General features: G+C 41.1%; 1 protein-coding gene across 2 annotated transcripts in view; it reads left to right on the top strand.

Moving 5' to 3' along the window:
* Window positions 1-27,394, top strand: part of ripor3 (RIPOR family member 3) — a 57,361-nt gene that overhangs the window by 8,663 nt on the left and 21,304 nt on the right. For both annotated transcript variants that reach the window (XM_038279709.1, XM_038279710.1), the window contains exons 2-6: window positions 7,326-7,399; window positions 14,502-14,600; window positions 23,589-23,741; window positions 27,107-27,185; window positions 27,277-27,300. In XM_038279709.1, coding sequence (XP_038135637.1) covers window positions 14,503-14,600; window positions 23,589-23,741; window positions 27,107-27,185; window positions 27,277-27,300 — 354 coding nt within the window. In that variant the 5' untranslated portion in view covers window positions 7,326-7,399; window position 14,502. The remainder of the gene's footprint in view (window positions 1-7,325; window positions 7,400-14,501; window positions 14,601-23,588; window positions 23,742-27,106; window positions 27,186-27,276; window positions 27,301-27,394) is intronic.

Below are 27,394 nucleotides of genomic sequence, written 5' to 3'. Positions count from 1 at the left end.
TCAATCAGGCTTCCTCTGAACAACAAAAGCATCAACGTGTCCAGCTCTGCTACCAGATATCCAGTTTAGCTGTGGTATAAGTATTTCTATTCATTCAGGAGGGAGTGAGAGTATTTTTATGTTCCTGCATAAAGGCATGTATTACGTAACGCCTCTCCACTCCCTTCCAGATCAGCTAACTGGTCTGTAAACTGGTTCTGGTCAGGCGTGCCAATCATAAATCCATCTGTTGAATGAAAGTCTGTTTTCCCTCGATGATGGTTTACGTTTCAGTATAGCAGTCAGTGAAACATGACCAGATGCTGCGTGGAGGAGCTCTGTGGGGTTTTTCCTGCTGGTGTCCTCCTGGGGGGTCCCGTCAGCTCTCGACCGCGGCGAATAATAAAACAGGAATGTCGTAAAAGTTTCCAGAATGAACACCTCAGTAAGGACCACAGACTCCTGCATCACTGTGACTATTAATGGACTCAGGAGGTCTTCATATAGACGTCTATTGTTGATCTCAGTCAGGTTTACTGACAGGTTGGACCTTCTCCTCTGTACCTCACCGAGCGATGTCACTATGCATTTAATGATGGTTAACATTCAATCAGTAAACTGCTGTATTAGGACGATGAACTAAAGTTTGATCCATCCATCACTCTTCATCCCGACACAAACAACCATTCACACCTAAGGAGGATTTAGAGAAGTCAATTAACTTAACACTGATGTTTTTGGACTGTGGGAGGAAGGCAGGGTCCCCAGAGAGAACCCACGCATGCTCAGGGAGAACAAGCAGACTCCATGCAGAAAGACCCTGGGCCAGGAGTCGAACCCAGAACCTTGTTGCTGGTAGGCAGTAGTGCTACTCACTGCAACACTGAGATGCCCTCAGATTTAAAGTTTGATTCAAGTTCAAATCAGGGTGAAACAGTTAATCTAACACACTTGGAATAAATTCACAACAGGTTCCAATCGAAATATAAGAATTTATTAACAAAAATCTTTTAACTTTCAAATGTTTAAAAACTCAACTAAAAATAAATAGCTACAAACAAGATTGTATAATATAAGAGAAAAAGGCTCTGAAGCAGTGGCATCTCTAGAAATGTTTTATAGGGGGGCCAGATGGGGCCACTAAAAATCTTGGGGTGGCCACTGACACTAAAAGCCATCATTTCAGGGTTTGAATCTACTACTGTGGTAAACCTGCCTGTAGAAATCAGAAAGACTTCAGTAAAAACCTCCTCAGATCCTGGTTTATTGTGTGATTTTTAATGTTACATCGCTGGCTGTGCAGAATGGGAGGAAATGTTAAACTGATGCTACTATAATTTACCCTGACTAGTGGCGTGGCCAGTGGGGCGGCCAGTGGGGTGGAGGGGCCACCCTCTGGAGGCACCACTGCTCAGAAGCTGAACTTAGATAACATTTTAAACTTGAACAATAAAAGTGGTTTACAAACTCTCTCTCTTGCCTCATTGACTCTTCAGCAACCCCTCACACTAAGCATGCTTGTAGCGACAGTGGAGAGGAAAAACTCCCTTTGAACAGGATGAAACGTCCAGCAGAACCAGGCTCAGTGTGAGCGGCCATCTGCTGAGGCCCACTCAGAAAAAGAAGCATAGATAGAAAAGGCAGCTGTCAACCAGCTCCACAGGCGGCCCCGTCCAGGAAACACACAACCAGGCAGACGAGCTCCGAGCCAGCTCCCATGTCAGAGGATGAAGAGAGCACATCCAGTTAGTCACAGTCAGAGAAACAGGACTACACTGGAAAACAGGCCAAGCTCCAACATCTAGAAACAAAGGTGTTGATGGCAGCAGCACAGCTGATATTTCTCTCCAGGATGGAGTCACAGCCAAACAGGAACAGAGAAGCAGAGAGAGCAGAACGTTAGAGATTGAACTATTAATATCTAGACAACAAGTCTAGATATTAATAGTTCAATCTCTAACTTTTGCAAAGTAAACTTCCATAAAGTTTGCAGCTTCTATCTTCTAAAATTCTAATTAGCACCTGATGCAAGCCTAATTTTTTATGCTAAGCTTTTTAACTGAGATGATCGCTCTGCTGGAATTCAATTCAATTCAGTTTATTTATATAGCGCCAAATTCACAACACATGTCATCTCAAGGCACTTTACAGTTCAACCAGATCATACAGTCAAATTGATACAAAGTTTTCTATCTAAGGAAAACCAGTTGATTGCATTGACTCATTGACTCAAATACAATCCCTCACACTAAGCATGCTTGTAGCGACAGTGGAGAGGAAAAACTCCCTTTTAACAGGAAGAAACCTCCAGCAGAACCAGGCTCAGTGTGAGCGGCCATCTGCCGAGGCCGACTGGGGTTCAAGGAGACAGAAGCAGAGATACAAAAAGCAGCTGTAAAAGGCGGCCCCGTCCAGGAAACACACAGCCAGGCAGACGAGCTCCAAGGCAGCTCCCATGCCAGAGGACGAAGAGAGCACATCCACTCAGTCACGGTCAGAGAAACAGGACCACACTGGAAAACAGGCCGATCTCCAATATCTATTAACAAGGGTGTTGATAGAAGCAGCACAGCTGATGTTTTTTTTCCAGGATGACGTCACAGCCAAACAGGAACAGACGAGGCAAAGCTACTCTGAGGAAAAGCAGAGAGAGCAGAAGGTTAGAGATTGAACTAACAGATTCTGCAGAATAGGAGAACAGAGAGAGAATGAAGCAGAATGATGAAATGGGGGTCCCTATGTCCTCCAAAAGTCTAAGCCTATAGCAGCATAACTATAGAGATAGCTCAGGATAACCTGAGCCACCCTAACTATAAGCTTTATCAAAAATGAAAGTTTTAAGCCTAGCCTTAAAAGTAGACAGGGTGTCTGCCTCACGGACTAAAACTGGTAGTTGGTTCCACAGGAGAGGAGCCTGATAACTAAAAGATCTGCCTCCCATTCTACTTTTAGAAATTCTAGGAACCACTAGTAAACCTGCAGATTGAGAGCGAAGTGCTCTGTTAGGAACATAAGGAACAATCAGATCTCTGATATAAGATGGAGCTTGGCCATTTAAGGCTTTATATGTGAGAAGGAAGATTTTAAATTCTATTCTTGATTTAACAGGAAGCCAATGAAGAGAAGCCAGGATAGGCGAGATATGATCTCTCTTTTTCATTTTCATTAGAACTCTGGCTGCAGCATTTTGGATCAGCTGAAGGCTTTTAACTACAGTTTGTGGACTTCCTGATAGTAAAGAATTACAATAGTCCAGCCTTGAAGTAACAAATGCATGGACTAGTTTCTCAGCATCACCCCTGGACAGGATATTTCTAATTTTTGCAATGTTCCTCAGATGAAAGAAGGAAATTCTAGAAACCTCTTTGATATGGGATTTAAATGACAGGTCCTGATCAAAAATAACACCAAGATTTTTTACTTTATTATCTGAAATCAGTTTAATCCCATCCAAATGAAGTGACTGGCTAATCAGTTTCTTTTTCAGAGACTCTGGTCCAAAGACTATAACTTCTGTTTTGTCTGCATTCAGAAGCAGAAAGTTGAGAGTCATCCAGGTTTTTATGTCTTCAAGACATGCCTGTAATCTATGTAATGGGTTAGCTTCATCTGGATTTATAGACAGATATAGCTGGGTATCATCAGCATAACAGTGGAAATTAATCCCATGCTGTCTAATAATTCTACCAATTGGGAGCATGTATAAAGTAAAGAGAATTGGTCCTAGCACTGATCCCTGTGGTACTCCACAGGTAACCTTTGAGCGTGTTGAAGATCTATCATTAACATGAACAAACTGAATTCGATCAGATAGATAAGATTTAAACCAGTCTAGTGCTGTTCCTTTAATTCCAACAAAATATTCAAGTCTTTCTAAAAGAATATTATGGTCAACTGTATCAAATGCAGCACTAAGATCCAACAGGACGAGCACAGATACAAGTCCATTATCTGAGGCCATGAGAATATCATTAGTGACTTTCACCAGAGCTGTTTCAGTGCTATGATGAGCTCTAAAGCCAGACTGAAACTCTTCAAAAAGTTCATTATGGTGGAAGTGATCGCAAACTTGTTTGGCAACTACTTTCTCAAGAATTTTGGATAAGAAAGGAAGATTGGATATAGGTCTATAATTGACCAAGTCATCTGGGTCAAGAGACGGTTTCTTAAGCAGAGGTTTAATTACAGCAATCTTAAAAGCTTTAGGTACATATCCCTGTAACAGAGATAGATTAATCACATCTAAAATGGAGGAGGAGATCAAAGGGAATACCTCCTTAAATAACCTGGTTGGAACTGGATCTAACATACAAGTTGAAGGCTTAGATGAAGACAATGATTTTGCTAATTCAGAGAGTTCAACTGGATCAAAGCAGTCTAAACCCGGTTCAGATTCCATGACTACCTCAGGTACAATCGCGGATAGAGGAGTGCTTATGATCTTATTTTTAATAAGATCAATCTTATTTATAAAGAATCCCATAAAATCATTGCTGCTAAGAGCAGGTGGAATGGACGGTTCAACAGAGCTATGGCTCTGGGTGAGTTTGGCAACTGTATTAAAAAGAAATCTAGGATTATTCTTATTCTCCTCTATTAATGAGGAGAAGTATGCTGCTCTTGCTTTACAAAGGGTCCTCTTATACAGCAGTAAACCATTTTGGAAGCGTCTGATTTGTTTACAGAAGCTTTAACATTTTCCTATTTAACCTCTGAGCCATCTTCAGCATCTTTAACTGATAATTGGGGCTAGTACGCTAAATTGCTCTAAATGCTAACCACAATAATCTTCCCTGATGACTTACAGTTAATCCCTTTCAGAATGTTTTTAATCGCAAATTTATCCAAATGAAGTTTAGATAAAAATGTGTCCACATACCAACATTTGGCTCTGTGGCGCCATTTCAGCTCCAAAAACAGGAGAAATAAAGCTGAAAGAGTAAACATGTGTGCCTTCAATGATTTGTTTTAATCTTGATTGTATTTTTGTGTGTTGAGTAAGTTTTGGACATGGTTTGACTGGTGCAGACAGACAGGTTAATGATGGGGGGGGGGGGGGTATACTGCAGAGATTGGTGTGATTACAAACCCAGAACCTTCCTTCTCTTCCTGCTCCTCACCTCCACAAGCCAAATAAATCTTAATCCACTTCAGATGTTCCTGAACAACAATAATCTGAGTGCGACCAGATGCTTCACTTTTCCTTTTTTACTTTGTTGTGTACTTGTTTGTGGATTTCATATTTTCAAAGTTCTCTTTTTCATGTAGAAATGTTTCTGAGCTCCTCACACCAGAGGAAAGCTGGAATACAGAGGACACATTTCATAAAACTCAATATGAATATGGAAGACTTGATAAACCAACTCTGAAAAAAAGAAACAATTTTGTTGAAAACATTTTTTTTTTATTATAAAATGTTAATTTGAAATCTATAAAAACAGCACAGTTACACCCAAAATATTTCTATGATTAAGATATTAATCTTAAAGTTTATTGAAAAGGATGAAATATGTCCAAACTGGACAGAGACAGTGGACAGGTCAGGCTAAAGCCAATGGATTTATACAACATAGACTTCCACCTCCTTAATAAAACCACATGATCTATTGTTTCAAAATACGAAGCAGTATTAGGGCCGGGCTAGATTTTTTTTTTACCTATTTTGAGAATAAAGTATTAACATCACAAGAATAAAGTCATCAAACAAAAACCCGTTTCAGAAAGAAAGCTTGGAGCTCCGCCCAGCAGATGACGGCCTTCCAGCTCCACTAATCAGCAGCCAGAGTCCACTCTGCCCAGTTCGATGCTGCTGCTAAAAGATTTCCTGATTTATCAAACCGATGCTAAAGTAGAACTACACTAACCTGACTCCGCCAGATGGATTTGCTCCGCATATCCATCTGGAAACCTTCCGTTTAAGTAATACTAAAGTAATACGAAAATACTGGTTAGCTGATTGGCCTATGTTGGTGATAGACGGGCCAAATAAACCAATTAGAACAACGAAGCATATGACGTACTAACAGAGCGACGACGAGAGGAGCCAATTGATAGATCAAACTCCTGCTGAAACCAGTCTGGAGAACAGCAAAAACATCTTTTCCTCTGAGAAAAGCCTCCAGAGCAGTGTTTTGCTCTTCTTTCAGTGAAGAAATACTCTGTAATTCCGATAAAACTTGCTCGATAGCCACGCTAATGCTAGTTTCATCGGCTGAAGCCGCCATGTTCTTTAGACTGAACTGTCGCGCTTCTCGTTGCGTCACACCTCAACCCGCCTCAAAGCCAACGCTGATTGGACGTTCGTTTGGTGAACGGCTCCAAATTTTCTTCAACGGAGAGTCTCCAGACTGATCTGCGAGTGAAACCTTGAAAGCTCGCGAGATCAGGATGGTCTCACCAGGCTTTTACTTCACACGATGCTCCACATTCCTCATTTTAGGGAAGACAGGACTTCTTGGAAGAGTTTTCTTAAAATAGAACTTGTTTCTCTTAATATTACAACTTTATTGTCAAAATTTTACGACTTTATTCTCGTAATTTTACGACTTTATTCTTGTAATTTTATGACTTTATTATTGAAATTTTACGACTTTATCCTCTTAATCTTACGACTTTATTCTCTTAATTTTAAGACTCCTTTCTCTTAATAGAAGAAAAAAAATTCTCTAGCCTGGCTCTCATACTCCATCTTATCAAAAGCAGCAGCAGGACAAAGAATTATTAAAACTGTCCAATAACCAGAATCAGTTTAAAATGAGATAATTTTAAACTGAGCTGATTCAGGACCCTAACTAGACTTTAACCCTTTATAGGGCACTCAGTGAAATACTTTGAAAATCTAAATTTCCAGCCAATAGTGTCGTTGGAATCCTGCATTAGACCTTATTACCTTCATTCAAACAATCTGGATATTTTGGTGGTAAATATTAAATGTTATTACATATTAATGTCAATGTAATAACATTTTTAAGGAGTATGCAAGTGATCAAAAACGCCAACTTGCCCTATTAAGGGATCCTATAAAGATGGATGCTAACTTCCTGTGAATGTCATAAAGCTGAAGGTGCTCTTGGAGCTTTGTGAAAACAAACACTTTATTTAAATGTTTAAAAAAAGGGGGGAAATTTAGAAATCTGCACACATTCTAGAGAATTGAAGGATCCAGACATCCAGGGTGATGAATACATGAGCAGAAAATGGGACTGAAAGCTTTAGACAAAGTGATGAGTGTTTGGACTTTTGCATTAGAACTATTAAAGGAAAAACAATGTTAATAAGTCAATGAACACAAATATATATATTTTTTTATAATTTGTTCATGTGACTTTCTTTTCTCATTATAACAGAATTAGAAGATGCAATAACACCAAAGAGATGATTTGAGACCTGATATCATTACAGACGGATCAGAAAAAAGGAGGTAAGAACAACCTAATAAAAACCGATTTAGGAAATATGGGGCCCTAGGCAAAGACAGGCAGGGGTCCCTCTGAATGGAGAAGACAACACACAGAACAGACCCATTTTACAGATAGAGAAATGTTAATAGAATAGACATCCATTATCTGTTCTAGGTTGTGTCCCTCTCTTCTTGTCCCTTTTCTTCTTGTTTTCTTCTCTATGTTTTGTACTCAGTTGACTTTTCATGCTGTCTCTAAAGGAATGAAAGATTTCTTCCAAGCACTAAGCTCACTTAGCTGATTGCTCCTTCCTGTGTTTCCAAAAAGGCCAAAGTAAATAACCCAGTCCTTCTTTTCACTGTAGACAAGCCATGATCTGCTTCTCTGTTCTCCATTTTTCATTTGGATGAAATAATAGCTGCATGAATCATGACAGCAGACAAGATAGAGGAGAGCAGGAGGCGGGGTAACCAATCTACTTGCTCTGGAGAGCAGAGTTCTCTGCTTTTAGATGTTGTCTCCAAAGTCTCCAGTAGCAGAAAAAAGTCTCTAGATTTGGCGCTAGGAGCTTTTTAGAAATCAAAGTGCTAGAGGGGTCTGAAAAGTGTCTAAATATAGCGACTAAAGCGCTAAGTTAGCAACACTGCTCTTTGCATAGTTTGTTTTCAAATGGTTTGCTGCTGTCTGTTTGGACCTTTCTGAACATGTGCAGCAAATGGACTGATCCAATATGGTGGACACTGAAGGGGTGGGGGGGTGGGGGGGGCGATTTGGGGCTGAGACACATTTAATATTATCAGTGTTCTGATGGCATTTTAGCAAAAGGATTTTTATCAAAAACATAATTAAGGAATAGTTGCGTTAACAATACATGGGAACAGAGTTTAAGGGGCCCCCAGGAACTTGGGGCCCTAGGCAACTGCCCAGTATTGCCTAATGGTAAATCCCCCCCTGGATACCAGCAGCTTGTTCTAACTTACTGTCCTCCACTGACCCTGCAGCTCTGAACGATTGATAAACACCAAAGGTCTGGTTTTAATCCAAAGCTGGACGTCAAAGGTTTCCGCATTTTTTGCATTTTTCTTCTCTTATTGATAAACAATCAGATTATCTCCAACTTGAAAGCAGATGTGAACGATCACTGCAGCGTGTTGGGATGTTCGTCTTTGGAGGATGAAGATGGATGTTTGTTTGTGTTAGAAACTGGGGAAAAAAGGACAAAGGAATCTAGATTTGTTCTGTTTGGATCTTCTCAGGAAGATGAGATGGATTCTGCGTGATGAAAGGTTTATATAGATTATGGAGATAAAGTTGTCCAAGTCGTTTATCTCTAGACTGACTTGGTCTGGAAACACAGGATCTCTGGTCATTACATGCAAACACACGATGTATGACATGAACACGGGTCAGCATGGGAGACATTATGTCCACAGAGTCTAACGCTAATTAGAGATGTCTGGTTATTTTGTTGGCTTAGTGGTATTTTGTCTGACATTTACTGAGACGATTGTTCTATACTGATTTAAATGTTAGATCTAGATCTGAACATCAAAGATCTGTTAAGATCTGTTTTATTCTGAGCTTCAGTGGTGGGAAATTCTGCTTTTAGCACTTTGCATGAATATGAGGGTTATTCATTCTAAGGGCGCTGTCACAACTTGCCGATTTAGCATACACTGAACTTTCTATGTATTATTTCTATTGTGGGCGTATTCATAGAGTATTCTTAACGAGTCCAGAACTTTTGTCAAACGACAGCTTAACTTATAGCATAACGCACGGCAGCGTAATTTCTATGAAGCATCAGTAAACGCTGCACCCCTCAGGTGCTTTGCTGCTCCTGAGGAAAACAATTCCAAGTTTAAAGACGTTTCTGGAAGCTTTTTAAATCCAAAATGTCAGAAATAGCGTTGAGTACCAGGCTTTATACAGTAGCCCAACAAAGCCTTTAGAAAACATGCATCTAAGTTAGGAAAGAGAAATCAACCTTAAACGGGTTACAGCGTTCAAGAAGCGGGATAGAGTTGATTCCTTCCCGCTATCATCGCAGCTCCAACTCCTTTACAGAAGAACAGAAGACCTCACCTATTCAGCCAGGCCAACTATTCCCTTTAACGACTCCCCTTTCAGAGACATAGACAGGTATGGGGCTTTGCAGGCTAACAAAGAAGCCAAACGACCCCCATTCCAAAGGGGGGGACCCGTTCATCCGTTTCTATTTGCATGTTTTCTAAACATAAACCAGGCTTTGTTGGGCTGCTGGATAAAACCTGGAACTCAACGCTATTTCTGACATTTTGAATTGAAAAAGCTTCCTGGATGGAAGAGAAACGTCTTCAATCCTGGAAACTAACCCCAATGGATTGATTTAAACTTTTTTGAAACAACTCTGACCTGGATGAACGAGAATCTTCACCAGCGTCTGGATTTATAAAATCAAACTGAAGGAGACGAGGCAACCATGACGGCGATCTTAACTAGTTTTAGCAAAATTAATAATGAATTAATAATTAATAATAATGAAAGTGATGCTAATAAGCCGCTAAAAACGACCTCACTGCCTGCAGACAAACGTAAAAACTTAACAGAGGGAAAAACACTGAATGCTGTGTGTTTCCCCCCCCCCAGGGGATGCATAGATCACACGCTGGCAGCCACACATGGACATGAATCTGTTTGTCTGTAGACACATGGAGCAAGATGTTGGCAAAGGCTCAAAGCCCTGACCTTTGACCTCCTCACCACATGGGACCCTGTAAATCAACAGGTCAGAGCTCATTTTTCCAGGACTCAAAAACCTCTCCCCACCACCCCCACCCCCAGGCATTTAGGCAGCTGCACTGCTGTAGCTCCTCTTCTTCATCACCTCTAGAATGTCTAAGTTCACCTTCTTTTGTCTGTCAGTAAAATGTCTGAACTCATAGAATAACTTGATGTAACAGCTAACTGTCTAGATGATAACTTCCATACACTGTATTTTCTTAGTTTTATAACTAATGGTGTCAAATTTAACTTTGCATCGTCTTGAAAAACCATTTATTTTGGTTTGTGGTAAACAACAAGTTGGTCCAGCCGCAAAGAAATTAATTGTCTGGATGAAATAAATTATTTTGATGGATTTCATTTTTTTTTTCTTAAACACCAACAGGCCATAATGAAAATGAGCTGAAATTAAACAAAAAACTAACGAGTCTATTTTTAGTAAGAAAGTAAAAAGTTTAGAATTTCACCTGAAGTAAGTTAATGAAGTTGTCACGATTTGGCTATGGTTAGTTGACCCACAAGCAGAGGCAGGGAGGCAGAGGTGAATCTGTTGTGGATTTAATAATGACTTAACAGAAAACAGAGGCAGGTTATCCAAAAATCCAAAAAGAAAACAAAGTCCAAACAAACATGAAACCAGGAGTCCAAAAATACAAAAATCCAAAACATGAAAACTAGTCTAAACGTACCAGAAACCATGGAGACATCTGGGGAGTCACAATCAAAAGGAGGAAGGCACAGAGAGACGGAGTTGTCGCAAGTTAGACGGTGTTCGACGAGGACCCAACAAAGGGGAACTAAAGAGAGAGGGCTTTTAAAGGAGACTGAGACAAAGAGGGGGCTAATGAGGAAACTGGGAGCAGGTGTGCACAGAACAAGAGAGGGAAAGAGCTAGGGAAGAAGGAGAACACAAGAGGGCAGCAGAGAGCAACAAATAGAAACCTGGAAGACTGGAAATAACAACAAAATGATAATCAAATAACTAGGACTATAAAACATGGAGAACAGAAAACTAAACACTAGAAAACAAGGAGTAAAGTAAGACTGAATACTCAAAAGAAAAACATAAAAGAAACAGAAACCTGACAGAAGTATTTGTACTTTGTTACTCGACATATCTGGAATAAACTACTAATTTTAGTAAAATGTAAAATCACAGAGTTCCTAATTACCTCCGTATCGACACTTTTTCTTTTTTTGCACCATTTTTTTTTTTGGCATTTGATCACTGCTGCACATCATGGAATGGAAATGTTCATTTTCTGTCTGAAAGCTGAACTAAACTAAATTTGGTCTTGCATACATTCTGTGTATTATGACGGAGTATTAGGGCCAGGCTAGAGATTTTTTTATTATTATAATTGTAATATTACGACTTTATTTTTGTATTTTCATGACTATTTGCTTTGGGACTTTATTCTCCTAATTTTTCAAGACTTCATTCTTGTAATTTTATGACTTTATTCTCGAAATAGAAAAAAAATCTCTAGCCTGGCCCTAATACTCTGTTATAGTGTAAACAAAATGACAATAAAAGTTGTCTGAGTCTAAATTAAGAAAACTGGAAGCTTTATAAAAGGTAGAGATAAAAAAAAATAAGGTTGGTTGAAACAAGTAAAAAAAAAAAAGTTTTACTTCTTCAAGCAAGAAGAAATAAAAGCTCAAATGATGAACTTAGGGTGAGTTTGATAGAATTGCATTTACTTTGCAATATTTCACAGCTAATAGAGAGATTTTCGCCCTTTACTTTTTGAATTTAGACATTTAAAAAGAAAAGTTAATTTCTTGCATTATTCCTGCGTACCTTTTCAGAACCTATTCTTACTCCACGTTGTTTTGCTGACAGACGCAAACTTCACTATTTGTTTTGGGTTCTAGTTTTATTAATTTTCCTGCAGGTTCCCCCCTTCATGCATAAACTAAATCAGCTGCAGCTCTGTGTCTGTTGGCTCATTATGAGACAGGTTTAGTTTTTTCTCCTGATGTTTAGGAGGATAAATCAACTTCTGCTGACCTTCGTCACTCTGCAAACCCTTTCTGTAAATGTTTGTCTTATGATATTTTTACCAGTTCTGTCTCCATATTTCCCTCATGAAGCTTTGCTTGGTCTTGCTACCATGCGATGCACCACAGCAACCGCCCCTTCAGCTCTGCTTCGCCTCAGAACCACATGGGTTGGTTGGTAGTTGACAGGAAATCCCCAAATTCCTCAGAATAAACCTAAGAGGAAAAACACTGCCACCTTTGATTGCTATGAGCTACGCTACAAGGCTTTTGATTAAAAAGTGTAACTATCGCTCTCAATAAACTCCTGCAACATCGAAACATTTCCTTCATTTTAAAGGCTTCCCTAAACTTCTGATTGGTATTTCATCACAGGCAGAAACCCTGTCTACTTTTAAGGCTAGGCTTAAAACTTTCCATTTTGATAAAGCTTATAGTTAGAGTGGCTCAGGTTATCCTGAGCTACACTATATTGCCAAAAGTATTTGCTCACCTGCCTTGACTCACATATGAGCTTAAGTGACATCCCGTTCCTAATCCATAGGGTTCAATATGACGTCGGTCCACCCTTTGCAGCTAGAACAGCTTCAACTCTTCTGGGAAGGCTGTTCACAAGGTTTAGGAGTGTGTTTATGGGAATTTTTGACCATTCTTCCAGAAGCGCATTTGTGAGGTTGCACACTGATGTTGGACGAGAAGGCCTGGCTCTCAGTCTCCGCTCTAATTCATCCCAAAGGTGTTCTATCGGGTTGAGGTCAGGACTCTGTGCAGGCCAGTCAAGTTCATCCACACCAGACTCTGTCATCCATGTCTTTATGGACCTTGCTTTGTGCACTGGTGCACAGTCATGTTGGAAGAGGAAGGGGCCAGCTCCAAACTGTTCCCACAAAGTTGGGAGCATGGAATTGTCCAAAATGTCTTGGGATGCTGAAGCATTCAGAGTTCCTTTCACTGGAACTAAGGGGCCAAGCCCAGCTCCTGAAAAACAACCCCACACCATAATCCCCCCTCCAACAAACTTTACACTTGGCACAATGCAGTCAGACAAGTACCGTTCTCCTGGCAACCGCCAAACCCAGACCCGTCCATCAGATTGCCAGATGGAGAAGCGCGATTCGTCACTCCAGAGAACGCGTCTCCACTGCTCTAGAGTCCAGTGGCGGCGTGCTTTACACCACCGCATCCGACGCTTTGCATTGCACTTGGTGATGTATGGCTTGGATGCAGCTGCTCGACCATGGAAACCCATTCCGTGAAGCTCTCTGCGCACTGTTCTTGAGCTAATCTGAAGGCCACATGAAGTTTGGAGGTCTGTAGTGATTGACTCTGCAGAAAGTTGGCGACCTCTTCGCACTATGCGCGTCAGCATCCGCTGACCCCGCTCCGTCAGTTTACGTGGCCTACCACTTCGTGGCTGAGTTGCTGTCGTTCCCAAACACTTCCATTTTCTTATAATACAGCTGACAGTTGACTGTGGAATATTTAGGAGCGAGGAAATTTCACGACTGGATTTGTTGCACAGGTGGCATCCTATCACAGTTCCACGCTGGAATTCACTGAGCTCCTGAGAGCGACCCATTCTTTCACAAATGTTTGTAAAAACAGTCTGCATGCCTAGGTGCTTGAATTTATACACCTGTGGCCATGGAAGTGATTGGAACACCTGATTCCAATCATTTGGATGGGTGAGCAAATACTTTTGGCAATATAGTGTATCTCTATAGTTCTGCTGCTATAGGCTTAGACTGCTGGAGGACATAGGGACCCCTTTTTCATCATTCTGTTTGGCTGTGACTCCATCCTGGAGAGAAATATCAGCTGTGCTGCTGCCATAAACACCTTTGTTTCTAGATGTTGGAGCTTGGCCTGTTTTCCAGTGTAGTGCTGTTTCTCTGACTGTGACTAACTGGATGTGCTCTCTTCATCCTCTGACATGGGAGCTGGCTCGGAGCTTGTCTGCCTGGCTGTGTGTTTCCTGGATGGGGCCGCTGTGGAGCTGGTTGACAGTTGCCTTTTGTATCTATGCTTCTTTTTCTATGTCTGCTTCTGTCTCCTTGAACCCCAGTGGCCCTCAGCAGATGGCCGCTCACACTGAGCCTGGTTCTGCTGGAGGTTTCTTCCTGTTCAAAGGGAGTTTTTCCTCTCCACTGTCACTATAACCATGCTTGTTTGAGGTTATTAAATACATTGTTTCCTATCATAATTTCTGGACTGTGTGAACTTGCTTAAATCAAAGGTTTTTAATTGGTTTTTGGATAATTTTTAGCTGATCTGGTTTCTGTGTGCTCCTGTATTTATGTATATTAAACAATGTTTTTCCTGATCTGATTGTTCCTGTTTCTAATTGACCCACAGGATGTCAGTGAAGCTTCGGTTCAGCTCGCCGTCAGACGGAGGTCTGGTCCACAGGAGCCGATCTTTCACGGGGTTCAGCTCGCTGAGCGGCCGGCCACGGTGAGCGAGGCCTCAGGGGAGACCTCTGTTTGCTTTAAGGAAAACAGTCACAGTGATTTTTTTCTTATCTTTAGAGGACTCTAGATGGGTTGTTATCAAACTGAGAGGAGCGACAGTTTATCTCAAGGGTTAATCTTAGAAACACTTGGAGAATATTTCATTCAAGCAGCAGAAAGTCATTAACTCTTGATTTAAAATTGTAAGATTAGAAAAATGATGTCAGCTTCAGACAAAGATTCCTTCCTTAACCATCAAATGTGAAAAACCAGAAGAACCTGGTTTCTATGAAAGCTTTTTCCAGCTGCAGACTAAGAAAGCTGAGCAGCTTGTGCAGGTTAGTCACAGTCAGAGAAACAGGACTACACTGAAAAACAGGCCAAGCTCCAACATCTAGAAACAAAGGTGTTGATGGTATTTCTCTCCAGGATTGTTTCTTATCTAACTTTCATCCTCTATAATTTTATCAGTAATTGGTTAGCATGTTATTAATGTTTACATAAACTAATACATCCATTAAATGCGTATAGTTATTTATCTCTAATTACACTGAAGACTCTTAGATGGCTTCATTGGACTCATAACTTTCCTATCTGTTGCATTAAAAAAAACTATAGCCCCAAAAAGGGCATTAATTCTGTTTATCATATTTAATTTTAGTATGTTGACAGAAGTAATTACCTATTGTAATTCATAAATCAGTTTATTGTTAATTTACAAATAATTAAAATATCAAATTAGTTTGAGAATTTCAATTAAGAGCATCACAGCAACTAGCCTCTGGTTTAGAGGGAAACTTCTTCTGAATTATGTTACCTGGTACGAGTGGCCTAGGATTGGCTAACGGTGTCATGCTCCGCCCCTGTTCCCGGGTCCTTTAAAGGAGAAGTCTGGTCATCCAGGAATAATCAGTGGATCATTATTTATACCTGAAACTAATACATTTGATTTAATGAATTTAGCGTTAATCAATAAAAAAATTAAAACAATAATTTTCGTCTAGGAGCGGCCATTTTTGTCCAAATATAGTAACCCCTCCCTCCTGCCATCTTCCAGCAGTGACGTCACGGTGCGGTAAGCCTAGCGCCATTCTCCCCACTTTACAAGCTAAATTTACAATTTCTTTTATTGGATTGCTTGGAAAACTGTTTTTAAAATGAAAATCTTTAATCTGGACTCATTTTGGCGGTTAATGCATCTTATAGCTGTCCCAGGCGTAACACTGGGACTGTTCAGAAAACACCAGGAGGCCTAGGGCTGATTGCTGATGAAGCAGAAGTGGAAGCAAATCATCAAACCAGCAACGTCATCTCGTTACCTAAAAGTTAAACACTGGATTATTTACGGGATTACACACAGGCGGCCGTGACTTCTAAATCCTCTCCTGCTGTTGTGGGATTGAAGGATGGAATCAGTTTTAACACACCAATCATCTCGTTATGACAATAAAACTGCTTTGTTATCTTTAGGTAATGAGAAAATGAACTCGTTTTCTCAAGAAAACCACCGTGAAAAAGTATCGGAGGAACACGGCCTCTCTGGGCTTCCGTAGATTGAGACATTTCTAGATTAATCAACAAGTCATATGAAAACACAAATCAAAAAAATACCAGTAGTAACCTACTACTTCTGCCCAATGCTCTGATTTATCAAACTATTACTCAACATCATCAGTAGGAGCAAAGAGAAGAGTTTGCTGAGGCTGCGAGTTGGATATAGAAAAGATACATCTATATTTCAGGTAACGTCCAGGTTCATCCACTCATCGTCATAGATCTATATTTCAGGTAGCGTGTCGTCCAGGTTTATCCGCTCATCGTCACAGATCTATATTTCAGGTAGCGTGTCGTCCAGGTTCATCCACTCATCGTCATAGATCTATATTTCAGGTAGCGTGTCGTCCAGGTTCATCCACTCATCGTCATAGATCTATATTTCAGGTAGCGTGTCGTCCAGGTTCATCCACTCATCGTCATACATCTATATTTCAGGTAGCGTGTCGTCCAGGTTCATCCACTCATCGTCATACATCTATATTTCAGGTAGCGTGTCGTCCAGGTTCATCCACTCATCGTCATAGATCTATATTTCAGGTAGCGTGTCGTCCAGGTTCATCCACTCATCGTCATAGATCTATATTTCAGGTAGCGTGTCGTCCAGGTTCATCCACTCATCGTCATACATCTATATTTCAGGTAGCGTGTCGTCCAGGTTCATCCACTCATCGTCATAGATCTATATTTCAGGTAGCGTGTCGTCCAGGTTCATCCACTCATCGTCATAGATCTATATTTCAGGTAGCGTGTCGTCCAGGTTTATCCGCTCATCGTCATAGATCTATATTTCAGGTAGCGTGTCCTCCAGGTTCATCCACTCATCGTCATAGATCTATATTTCAGGTAGCGTGTCGTCCAGGTTCATCCACTCATCGTCATAGATCTATATTTCAGGTAGCGTGTCGTCCAGGTTCATCCACTCATCGTCATACATCTATATTTCAGGTGGCGTGTCGTCCAGGTTCACCCACTCATCGTCATAGATCTATATTTCAGGTAGCGTGTCGTCCAGGTTCATCCGCTCATCGTCATAGATCTATATTTCAGGTAGCGTGTCGTCCAGGTTTATCCGCTCATCGTCATAGATCTATATTTCAGGTAGCGTGTCGTCCAGGTTCATTCACTCATCGTCATAGATCTATATTTCAGGTAGCGTGTCCTCCAGGTTCATCCACTCATCGTCATAGATCTATATTTCAGGTAGCGTGTCGTCCAGGTTCATCCACTCATCGTCATAGATCTATATTTCAGGTAGCGTGTCGTCCAGGTTCATCCACTCATCGTCATACATCTATATTTCAGGTAGCGTGTCGTCCAGGTTTATCCACTCATCGTCATAGATCTATATTTCAGGTAGCGTGTCGTCCAGGTTTATCCACTCATCGTCATAGATCTATATTTCAGGTAGCGTGTCGTCCAGGTTTATCCGCTCATCGTCATAGATCTATATTTCAGGTAGCGTGTCGTCCAGGTTCATCCACTCATCGTCATACATCTATATTTCAGGTGGCGTGTCGTCCAGGTTCATCCACTCATCGTCATAGATCTATATTTCAGGTAGCGTGTCGTCCAGGTTTATCCGCTCATCGTCATAGATCTATATTTCAGGTAGCGTGTCCTCCAGGTTCATCCACTCATCGTCATAGATCTATATTTCAGGTAGCGTGTCGTGCAGGTTCATTCACTCATCGTCATAGATCTATATTTCAGGTAGCGTGTCGTCCAGGTTCATTCACTCATCGTCATAGATCTATATTTCAGGTAGCGTGTCGTCCAGGTTCATCCACTCATCGTCATAGATCTATATTTCAGGTGGCGTGTCGTCCAGGTTCCTCCACTCATCGTCATAGATCTATATTTCAGGTGGCGTGTCGTCCAGGTTCATCCACTCATCGTCATAGATCTATATTTCAGGTGGCGTGTCGTCCAGGTTCATCCACTCATCGTCATACATCTATATTTCAGGTAGCGTGTCGTCCAGGTTCATCCACTCATCGTCATAGATCTATATTTCAGGTAGCGTGTCGTCCAGGTTCATCCACTCATCGTCATAGATCTATATTTCAGGTAGCGTGTTGTCCAGGTTCATCCACTCATCGTCATAGATCTATATTTCAGGTAGCGTGTCGTCCAGGTTCATCCACTCATCGTCATAGATCTATATTTCAGGTGGTGTGTCGTCCAGGTTCATCCACTCATCGTCATACATCTATATTTCAGGTGGCGTGTCGTCCAGGTTCATCCACTCATCGTCATAGATCTATATTTCAGGTGGCGTGTCGTCCAGGTTCATCCACTCATCGTCATAGATCTATATTTCAGGTGGCGTGTCGTCCAGGTTCATCCACTCATCGTCATAGATCTATATTTCAGGTGGCGTGTCGTCCAGGTTCATCCACTCATCGTCATAGATCTATATTTCAGGTAGCGTGTCGTCCAGGTTCATCCACTCATCGTCATAGATCTATATTTCAGGTAGCGTGTCGTCCAGGTTCACCCACTCATCGTCATAGATCTATATTTCAGGTGGCGTGTCGTCCAGGTTCATCCACTCATCGTCATAGATCTATATTTCAGGTAGCGTGTCGTCCAGGTTTATCCGCTCATCGTCATAGATCTATATTTCAGGTAGCGTGTCCTCCAGGTTCATCCACTCATCGTCATAGATCTATATTTCAGGTAGCGTGTCCTCCAGGTTCATCCACTCATCGTCATAGATCTATATTTCAGGTAGCGTGTCGTCCAGGTTCATCCACTCATCGTCATACATCTATATTTCAGGTAGCGTGTCGTCCAGGTTTATCCACTCATCGTCATAGATCTATATTTCAGGTAGCGTGTCGTCCAGGTTTATCCGCTCATCATCATAGATCTATATTTCAGGTAGCGTGTCGTCCAGGTTCATTCACTCATCGTCATAGATCTATATTTCAGGTAGCGTGTCCTCCAGGTTCATCCACTCATCGTCATAGATCTATATTTCAGGTAGCGTGTCGTCCAGGTTCATTCACTCATCGTCATAGATCTATATTTCAGGTAGCGTGTCGTCCAGGTTCATCCGCTCATCGTCATAGATCTATATTTCAGGTGGCGTGTCGTCCAGGTTCATCCACTCATCGTCATAGATCTATATTTCAGGTAGCGTGTCGTCCAGGTTTATCCGCTCATCGTCATAGATCTATATTTCAGGTAGCGTGTCCTCCAGGTTCATCCACTCATCGTCATAGATCTATATTTCAGGTAGCGTGTCGTCCAGGTTCATTCACTCATCGTCATAGATCTATATTTCAGGTAGCGTGTCGTCCAGGTTCATTTACTCATCGTCATAGGTCTATATTTCAGGTAGCGTGTCGTCCAGGTTCATCCACTCATCGTCATACATCTATATTTCAGGTAGCGTGTCGTCCAGGTTTATCCACTCATCGTCATAGATCTATATTTCAGGTAGCGTGTCGTCCAGGTTTATCCGCTCATCGTCATAGATCTATATTTCAGGTAGCGTGTCCTCCAGGTTCATCCACTCATCGTCATAGATCTATATTTCAGGTAGCGTGTCGTCCAGGTTCATTCACTCATCGTCATAGATCTATATTTCAGGTAGCGTGTCGTCCAGGTTTATCCGCTCATCGTCATAGATCTATATTTCAGGTGGCGTGTCGTCCAGGTTCATCCACTCATCGTCATAGATCTATATTTCAGGTAGCGTGTCGTCCAGGTTTATCCGCTCATCGTCATAGATCTATATTTCAGGTGGCGTGTCGTCCAGGTTCATCCACTCATCGTCATAGATCTATATTTCAGGTGGCGTGTCGTCCAGGTTCATCCACTCATCGTCATAGATCTATATTTCAGGTAGCGTGTCGTCCAGGTTTATCCGCTCATCGTCATAGATCTATATTTCAGGTAGCGTGTCGTCCAGGTTCATTTACTCATCGTCATAGATCTATATTTCAGGTAGCGTGTCGTCCAGGTTCATTTACTCATCGTCATAGGTCTATATTTCAGGTAGCGTGTCGTCCAGGTTCATTTACTCATCGTCATACATCTATATTTCAGGTAGCGTGTCGTCCAGGTTCATTTACTCATCGTCATAGGTCTATATTTCAGGTAGCGTGTCGTCCAGGTTCATCCACTCATCGTCATACATCTATATTTCAGGTGGCGTGTCGTCCAGGTTCATCCACTCATCGTCATAGATCTATATTTCAGGTAGCGTGTCGTCCAGGTTCATCCACTCATCGTCATACATCTATATTTCAGGTAGCGTGTCGTCCAGGTTTATCCGCTCATCGTCATAGATCTATATTTCAGGTAGCGTGTCGTCCAGGTTCATTTACTCATCGTCATAGATCTATATTTCATGTGGCGTGTCGTCCAGGTTCATCCACTCATCGTCATAGGTCTATATTTCAGGTAGCGTGTCGTCCAGGTTCATCCACTCATCGTCATAGATCTATATTTCAGGTAGCGTGTCGTCCAGGTTTATCCGCTCATCGTCATAGATCTATATTTCAGGTAGCGTGTCGTCCAGGTTCATTTACTCATCGTCATAGGTCTATATTTCAGGTAGCGTGTCGTCCAGGTTTATCCGCTCATCGTCATAGATCTATATTTCAGGTAGCGTGTCGTCCAGGTTCATTTACTCATCGTCATAGGTCTATATTTCAGGTAGCGTGTCCTCCAGGTTTATCCGCTCATCGTCATAGATCTATATTTCAGGTAGCGTGTCGTCCAGGTTCATCCACTCATCGTCATAGGTCTATATTTCAGGTAGCGTGTCGTCCAGGTTCATCCACTCATCGTCATAGATCTATATTTCAGGTAGCGTGTCGTCCAGGTTTATCCGCTCATCGTCATAGATCTATATTTCAGGTAGCGTGTCGTCCAGGTTCATTTACTCATCGTCATAGGTCTATATTTCAGGTAGCGTGTCGTCCAGGTTTATCCGCTCATCGTCATAGATCTATATTTCAGGTAGCGTGTCGTCCAGGTTCATTTACTCATCGTCATAGGTCTATATTTCAGGTAGCGTGTCGTCCAGGTTCATCCACTCATCGTCATACATCTATATTTCAGGTAGCGTGTCGTCCAGGTTTATCCGCTCATCGTCATAGATCTATATTTCAGGTGGCGTGTCGTCCAGGTTCATCCACTCATCGTCATAGATCTATATTTCAGGTAGCGTGTCGTCCAGGTTTATCCGCTCATCGTCATAGATCTATATTTCAGGTAGCGTGTCGTCCAGGTTCATTTACTCATCGTCATAGGTCTATATTTCAGGTGGCGTGTCGTCCAGGTTCATCCACTCATCGTCATAGGTCTATATTTCAGGTAGCGTGTCGTCCAGGTTCATCCACTCATCGTCATAGATCTATATTTCAGGTAGCGTGTCGTCCAGGTTTATCCGCTCATCGTCATAGATCTATATTTCAGGTAGCGTGTCGTCCAGGTTCATTTACTCATCGTCATAGGTCTATATTTCAGGTAGCGTGTCGTCCAGGTTTATCCGCTCATCGTCATAGATCTATATTTCAGGTAGCGTGTCGTCCAGGTTCATTTACTCATCGTCATAGGTCTATATTTCAGGTAGCGTGTCGTCCAGGTTCATTTACTCATCGTCATAGGTCTATATTTCAGGTAGCGTGTCGTCCAGGTTCATCCACTCATCGTCATAGGTCTATATTTCAGGTAGCGTGTCGTCCAGGTTCATTTACTCATCGTCATAGGTCTATATTTCAGGTAGCGTGTCGTCCAGGTTCATCCACTCATCGTCATAGGTCTATATTTCAGGTAGCGTGTCGTCCAGGTTCATTTACTCATCGTCATAGGTCTATATTTCAGGTAGCGTGTCGTCCAGGTTTATCCGCTCATCGTCATAGATCTATATTTCAGGCAGCGTGTCGTCCAGGTTCATTTACTCATCGTCATAGGTCTATATTTCAGGTAGCGTGTCGTCCAGGTTCATCCACTCATCGTCATACATCAGACAGAAGCTAACTTCCACAAATAAATCAGGATTTTTAGTGACACTCATCAGATTTCAGTTTCCTATTCCACATTAGTGAGACTTTATGCTGACCTGGAGTTTATGTCATGTAGAGCATTTTTAATTTTCGGTGAAGTGAGTTTAATGGTTTCTAATCAGAAATAGAATTTTGAGTGGAAAACTAGAAGATAAGTTAAGATAGAGCCAATAGATCAGATCACTTAAAAATGAATTAATGAGGTTTATTTAACTGCAGTAGTGTAGAAGTTATTTCACTTTGTTATTTTGATTAGAAATGCAGCCATTTCTGACCTTGTAGAATCCTCGTTTTCTCGTTGTTCCTCTGTTTGGACCCGTTCATTCACTGCAGGATTATACGTAAAAGAAGGGCAGACTAAATGGAAACTTTATGATTTTTATATAAAAACAAATACAGACATGCAAACCATCTGTCTCAGGAGATCGAGCATGAAACATTTCAAATGCCAACGCTGTGAGCCACTTCCTGTGTTTGTGCTTGGAAACAACACCCACATTTATTTTTAAATCTAAGACAGAAGCTCTATTAAAAACATCTCAGACTGTGTGCCCGCCATAGACTAATTCAATGCAAAGTTGTTTACAGAGCTCACTATACCAATTCACGACTAGCAAAAATGTATTCTTCTGTAAATGATGCCTGTGGCAGATGTAAACTCTCGCCTGCCAATCACTCACACATGTTTTGGTCATGTCCCAAGTTGAATATATTCTGGACAGGGATTTTTAAATCACTGTCTGAAGCATATGGTTCTCTGGTTGTCCCTAATCCAATGTCTGCAATCTTTGGCATCCCCCCTACTTCTAACTTGCCTAAAGGAATGAAGCAGGCTATAGCATTTACCATGCTTCTAGCTCGTAGGTTGATCTTACTTAACCAGAAAGATTCTCATCCCCCTTCGCATGCCTGCTGGATTCGAGAGGTGCTTTACAACCTCAAAGTAGAGAAATTGAGGTTTTCTCTTAGAGGCTCCGTCAAGTTGATTTAGGCTACTAGGACCCTTTTCTTAGATATTTTGACTCTTTGAATCTTCTTGACCCTGAGGATACTTGAATGTTTAACATGATCTCTACTTATCTATCTACATTTACATCCATGTCTACCCTTTTTTATTTATTTTATTTTTTTATTTTTTGGCCTGTGGGTGGGGTGGGCGCTCAGGGTGGATTGGGGGTTGACAGAACTGTGACATTGAGATTGTATTGACACTTTGAAATTGTCCCAACTATGTCTGTCTTATGTTCAAAATGTTCAATAAACAAAGTTAAAAAACAAAAAAACATCTCAGACTGTCTCCCAGGAAGCATCAAGCACCAAAAAGTCTCACAACCTGAAGGCTGGAACATCTCTGGATGATTACTCATAATTCCTGGAACTAAATATGTTCTACTGGTTGTTCTGGCCTTTAGGTCTTCCTCTGTTCGTAGCTCTTTTCGCTCCAAAGCCATGATGGCGGGAAAGCCTCCCAGAATGCAACTGTCGCCTCGTAGAGAGACATCAGCGAGCTGGTCGCAGCCAGAGCAGGTGGACAGAGTCTTCCAGGCGCTTCGCAGCGGACTCAAGTAGGTGGAAAGCAACACGCCTCTGCCTGTCCCATGATAATGGCTGTGAGAAAGAGGTGGCGGCGAAATCCTAGTCCAACCTGCAGTTCAACGGGAATCTAACTGGAGCATTAGGCAGCTCAATCCTAATCTAATCTACATATATAGAAGTTTGTCTTGTAAAACTTGTAAGATTAAGAGATATGCAGAACATCTGATAGAGCAGATTGGATATGAAAAGAATTTGGAAGAAATGTCAGCCGAAGATTTGTCAGGATTAGGGTAAATGTCAGGATTACGGTAATGTCAGGATTAGGGTAAATATCAGGATTACGGTAATGTCAGGATTAGGGTAAATATCAGAATTACGGTAATGTCAGGATTAGGGTAGATATCAGGATTAGGGTAAACGTCAGGATTAGGGTAAATATCAGGATTAGGGTAAATGTTAGGATTAGGGCAAACATTAGGATTAGGGTGAATGTCAGGATTAGGGTCAATGTCAGGATTAGGGTAAGTATCAGGATTACGGAAATGTCAGGATTAGGGTAAACGTCAGGATTAGGGTAAATATCAGGATTAAGTTAAATGTCAGGATTAGGGTAAACGTCAGGATTAGGGTAAATATCAGGATTAGGGTAAACGTCAGGATTAGGGTAAATACCAGGATTAGGGTAAACGTCAGGATTAGGGTCAATGTCAGGATCTAGGGTAAATGTCGGGATTAGGTTAAACGTCAGGATTAGGGTAAATATCAGGATTAAGGTAAATGTCAGGATTAGTGTAAATGTCAGGATTTGGGTAAACGTCAGGATTAGGGTAAATGTCAGGATTTGGGTAAACGTCAGGATTAGGGTAAATATCAGGATCAGGGTAAACGTCAGGATTAGGGTAAATATCAGGATTAGGGTAAATGTCAGGATTAGGGTCAATATCAGGATTAGGGTAAATGTCAGGATTAGGGTCAATGTCAGGATTAGGGTCAATGTCAGGATTTAGGGTAAATGTCAGGATTAGGGTAAATATCAGGGTTAGGGTAAATGTCAGGATTAGGGTCAATGTCAGGATTTAGGGTAAATGTCAGGATTAGGGTAAATATCAGGATTAGGGTAAATGTCAGGATTAGGGTCAATGTCAGGATTTAGGGTAAATGTCAGGATTAGGGTAAATGTCAGGATTAGGGTAAATGTCAGGATTAGGGTCAATGTCAGGATTTAGGGTAAATGTCAGGATTAGGGTAAATATCAGGATTAGGGTAAATGTCAGGATTAGGTTAAATGTCAGGATTAGGGTCAATGTCAGGATTTAGGGTAAATGTCGGGATTAGGTGAAATGTCGGGATTAGGTGAAATGTCAGGATTAGGGTAAATATCAGGATTAGGGTAAACGTCAGGATTAGGGTAAATGTCAGGATTAGGGTAAATGTCAGGATTAGGGTAAATGTCAGGATTTAGGGTAAATGTCGGGATTAGGTGAAATGTCAGGATTAGAGTAAATATCAGGATTAGGGTAAATATCAGGATTAGGGTAAACGTCAGGATTAGGGTAAACGTCAGGATTAGGGTAAATGTCAGGATTAGGGTAAATGTCAGGATTAGGGTAAATGTCAGGATTTAGGGTAAATGTCGGGATTAGGTTAAATGTCAGGATTAGAGTAAATATCAGGATTAGGGTAAATATCAGGATTAGGGTAAACGTCAGGATTAGGGTAAATATCAGGATCAGGGTAAATGTCAGGGTTAGGGTCAATGTCAGGATTTAGGGTAAATGTCAGGATTAGGGTAAATGTCAGGATTAGGGTCAATGTCAGGATTAGGGTAAATGTCAGTGTTAGGATAAATGTCAGGATTAGGGTAAATATCAGGATTTAGGGTAAATGTCGGGATTAGGTTAAACGTCAGGATTAGGGTAAATGTCAGGATTAGGGTAAATATCAGGATTAGGGTAAACGTCAGGATTAGGGTAAATGTCAGGATTAGGGTAAATATCAGGATTAGGGTAAACGTCAGGATTAGGGTAAATGTCAGGATTAGGTTAAACGTCAGGATTAGGGTAAATATCAGGATTAGGTTAAACGTATGGATTAGGGTAAATGTCAGGATTAGGGTAAATATCAGGATTAGGGTAAACGTCAGGATTAGGGTAAATGTCAGGATCAGGGTAAATGTCAGGATTAGGGTCAATGTCAGGATTTAGGGTAAATGTCAGGATTAGGGTAAATGTCGGGATTAGGTTAAACCTCAGGATTAGGGTAAATGTCAGGATTAGGGTAAATATCAGGATTAGGGTAAACGTCAGGATTAGGGTAAATGTCAGGATTAGGGTAAATGTCAGGATTAGGGTAAACGTCAGGATTAGGGTAAATGTCAGGATTAGGTTAAACGTCAGGATTAGGGTAAATATCAGGATTAGGTTAAACGTATGGATTAGGGTAAATGTCAGGATTAGGGTAAATATCAGGATTAGGGTAAACGTCAGGATTAGGGTAAATGTCAGGATTAGGTTAAACGTCAGGATTAGGGTAAATATCAGGATTAGGTTAAACGTATGGATTAGGGTAAATGTCAGGATTAGGGTAAACGTCAGGATTAGGGTAAATTTCAGGATTAGGTTAAACGTCAGGATTAGGGTAAATATCAGGATTAGGTTAAACGTATGGATTAGGGTAAATGTCAGGATTAGGGTAAATATCAGGATTAGGGTAAACGTCAGGATTAGGGTAAATGTCAGGATTAGGTTAAACGTCAGGATTAGGGTAAATATCAGGATTAGGTTAAACGTATGGATTAGGGTAAATGTCAGGATTAGGGTAAACGTCAGGATTAGGGTAAATGTCAGGATTAGGGTAAATGTCAGGATTAGGGTAAATATCAGGATTAGGTTAAATTTATGGATTAGGGTAAATGTCAGGATTAGGTTAAACGTCAGGATTAGGGTAAATATCAGGATTTAGGGTAAATGTCGGGATTAGGTTAAACGTCAGGATTAGGGTAAATATCAGGATTAGGGTAAACGTCAGGATTAGGGTAAATATCAGGATTAGGGTCAATGTCAGGATTAGGGTAAATATCAGGATTAGGGTCATTGTCAGAATTAGGGTAAATGTCAGGATTAGGGTAAATGTCAGGATTAGGGTAAATGTCAGGATTAGGGTAAACGTCAGGATTAGGGTAAATGTCAGGATTAGGGTAAATGTCAGGATTAGGGTAAATGTCAGGATTAGGGTCATTGTCAGAATTAGGGTAAATGTCAGGATTAGGGTCAATGTCAGGATTAGGGTAAATGTCAGGATTAGGGTAAATGTCAGGATTAGGGTAAATGTCAGGAGCGTTGATGTAAAGTTCTAATATGTGTCTAATTAAAAACTTGTGTGTCTGCGTGAGCAGGGAATATTTGGAGGTTCACCAGGCAGAGATGGAGCTCCTGTCTTTGCAGCAGAGAGAAACCAAGAGGAACTCAAGACTGGTGAGAAAAACTGGACCAAACTATCCTGTTCGGAATTTCTGGAACCTGTCATCTGCTGTTGGTTTTAATTATACATTTCCTCCATTTCCAGGGGTTCCTCTATGATCTGGAGAAGGTAAAATGTTTTCTCACTTCATCAATACACTTAGTATATGTGGAATATATTATATTGTATATTTGGATGAAAATAAAGATAGTAACAACATAAC

This window comes from Cyprinodon tularosa, unplaced genomic scaffold, assembly GCF_016077235.1.
Source record: "Cyprinodon tularosa strain WSP-4 unplaced genomic scaffold, ASM1607723v1 ctg152, whole genome shotgun sequence".
In the NCBI taxonomy this organism is placed as follows: Eukaryota; Metazoa; Chordata; class Actinopteri; order Cyprinodontiformes; family Cyprinodontidae; genus Cyprinodon; species Cyprinodon tularosa.
Note: the sequence above shows the minus strand (reverse complement) of the source record. Positions and strands in the feature narration are given on the sequence as shown.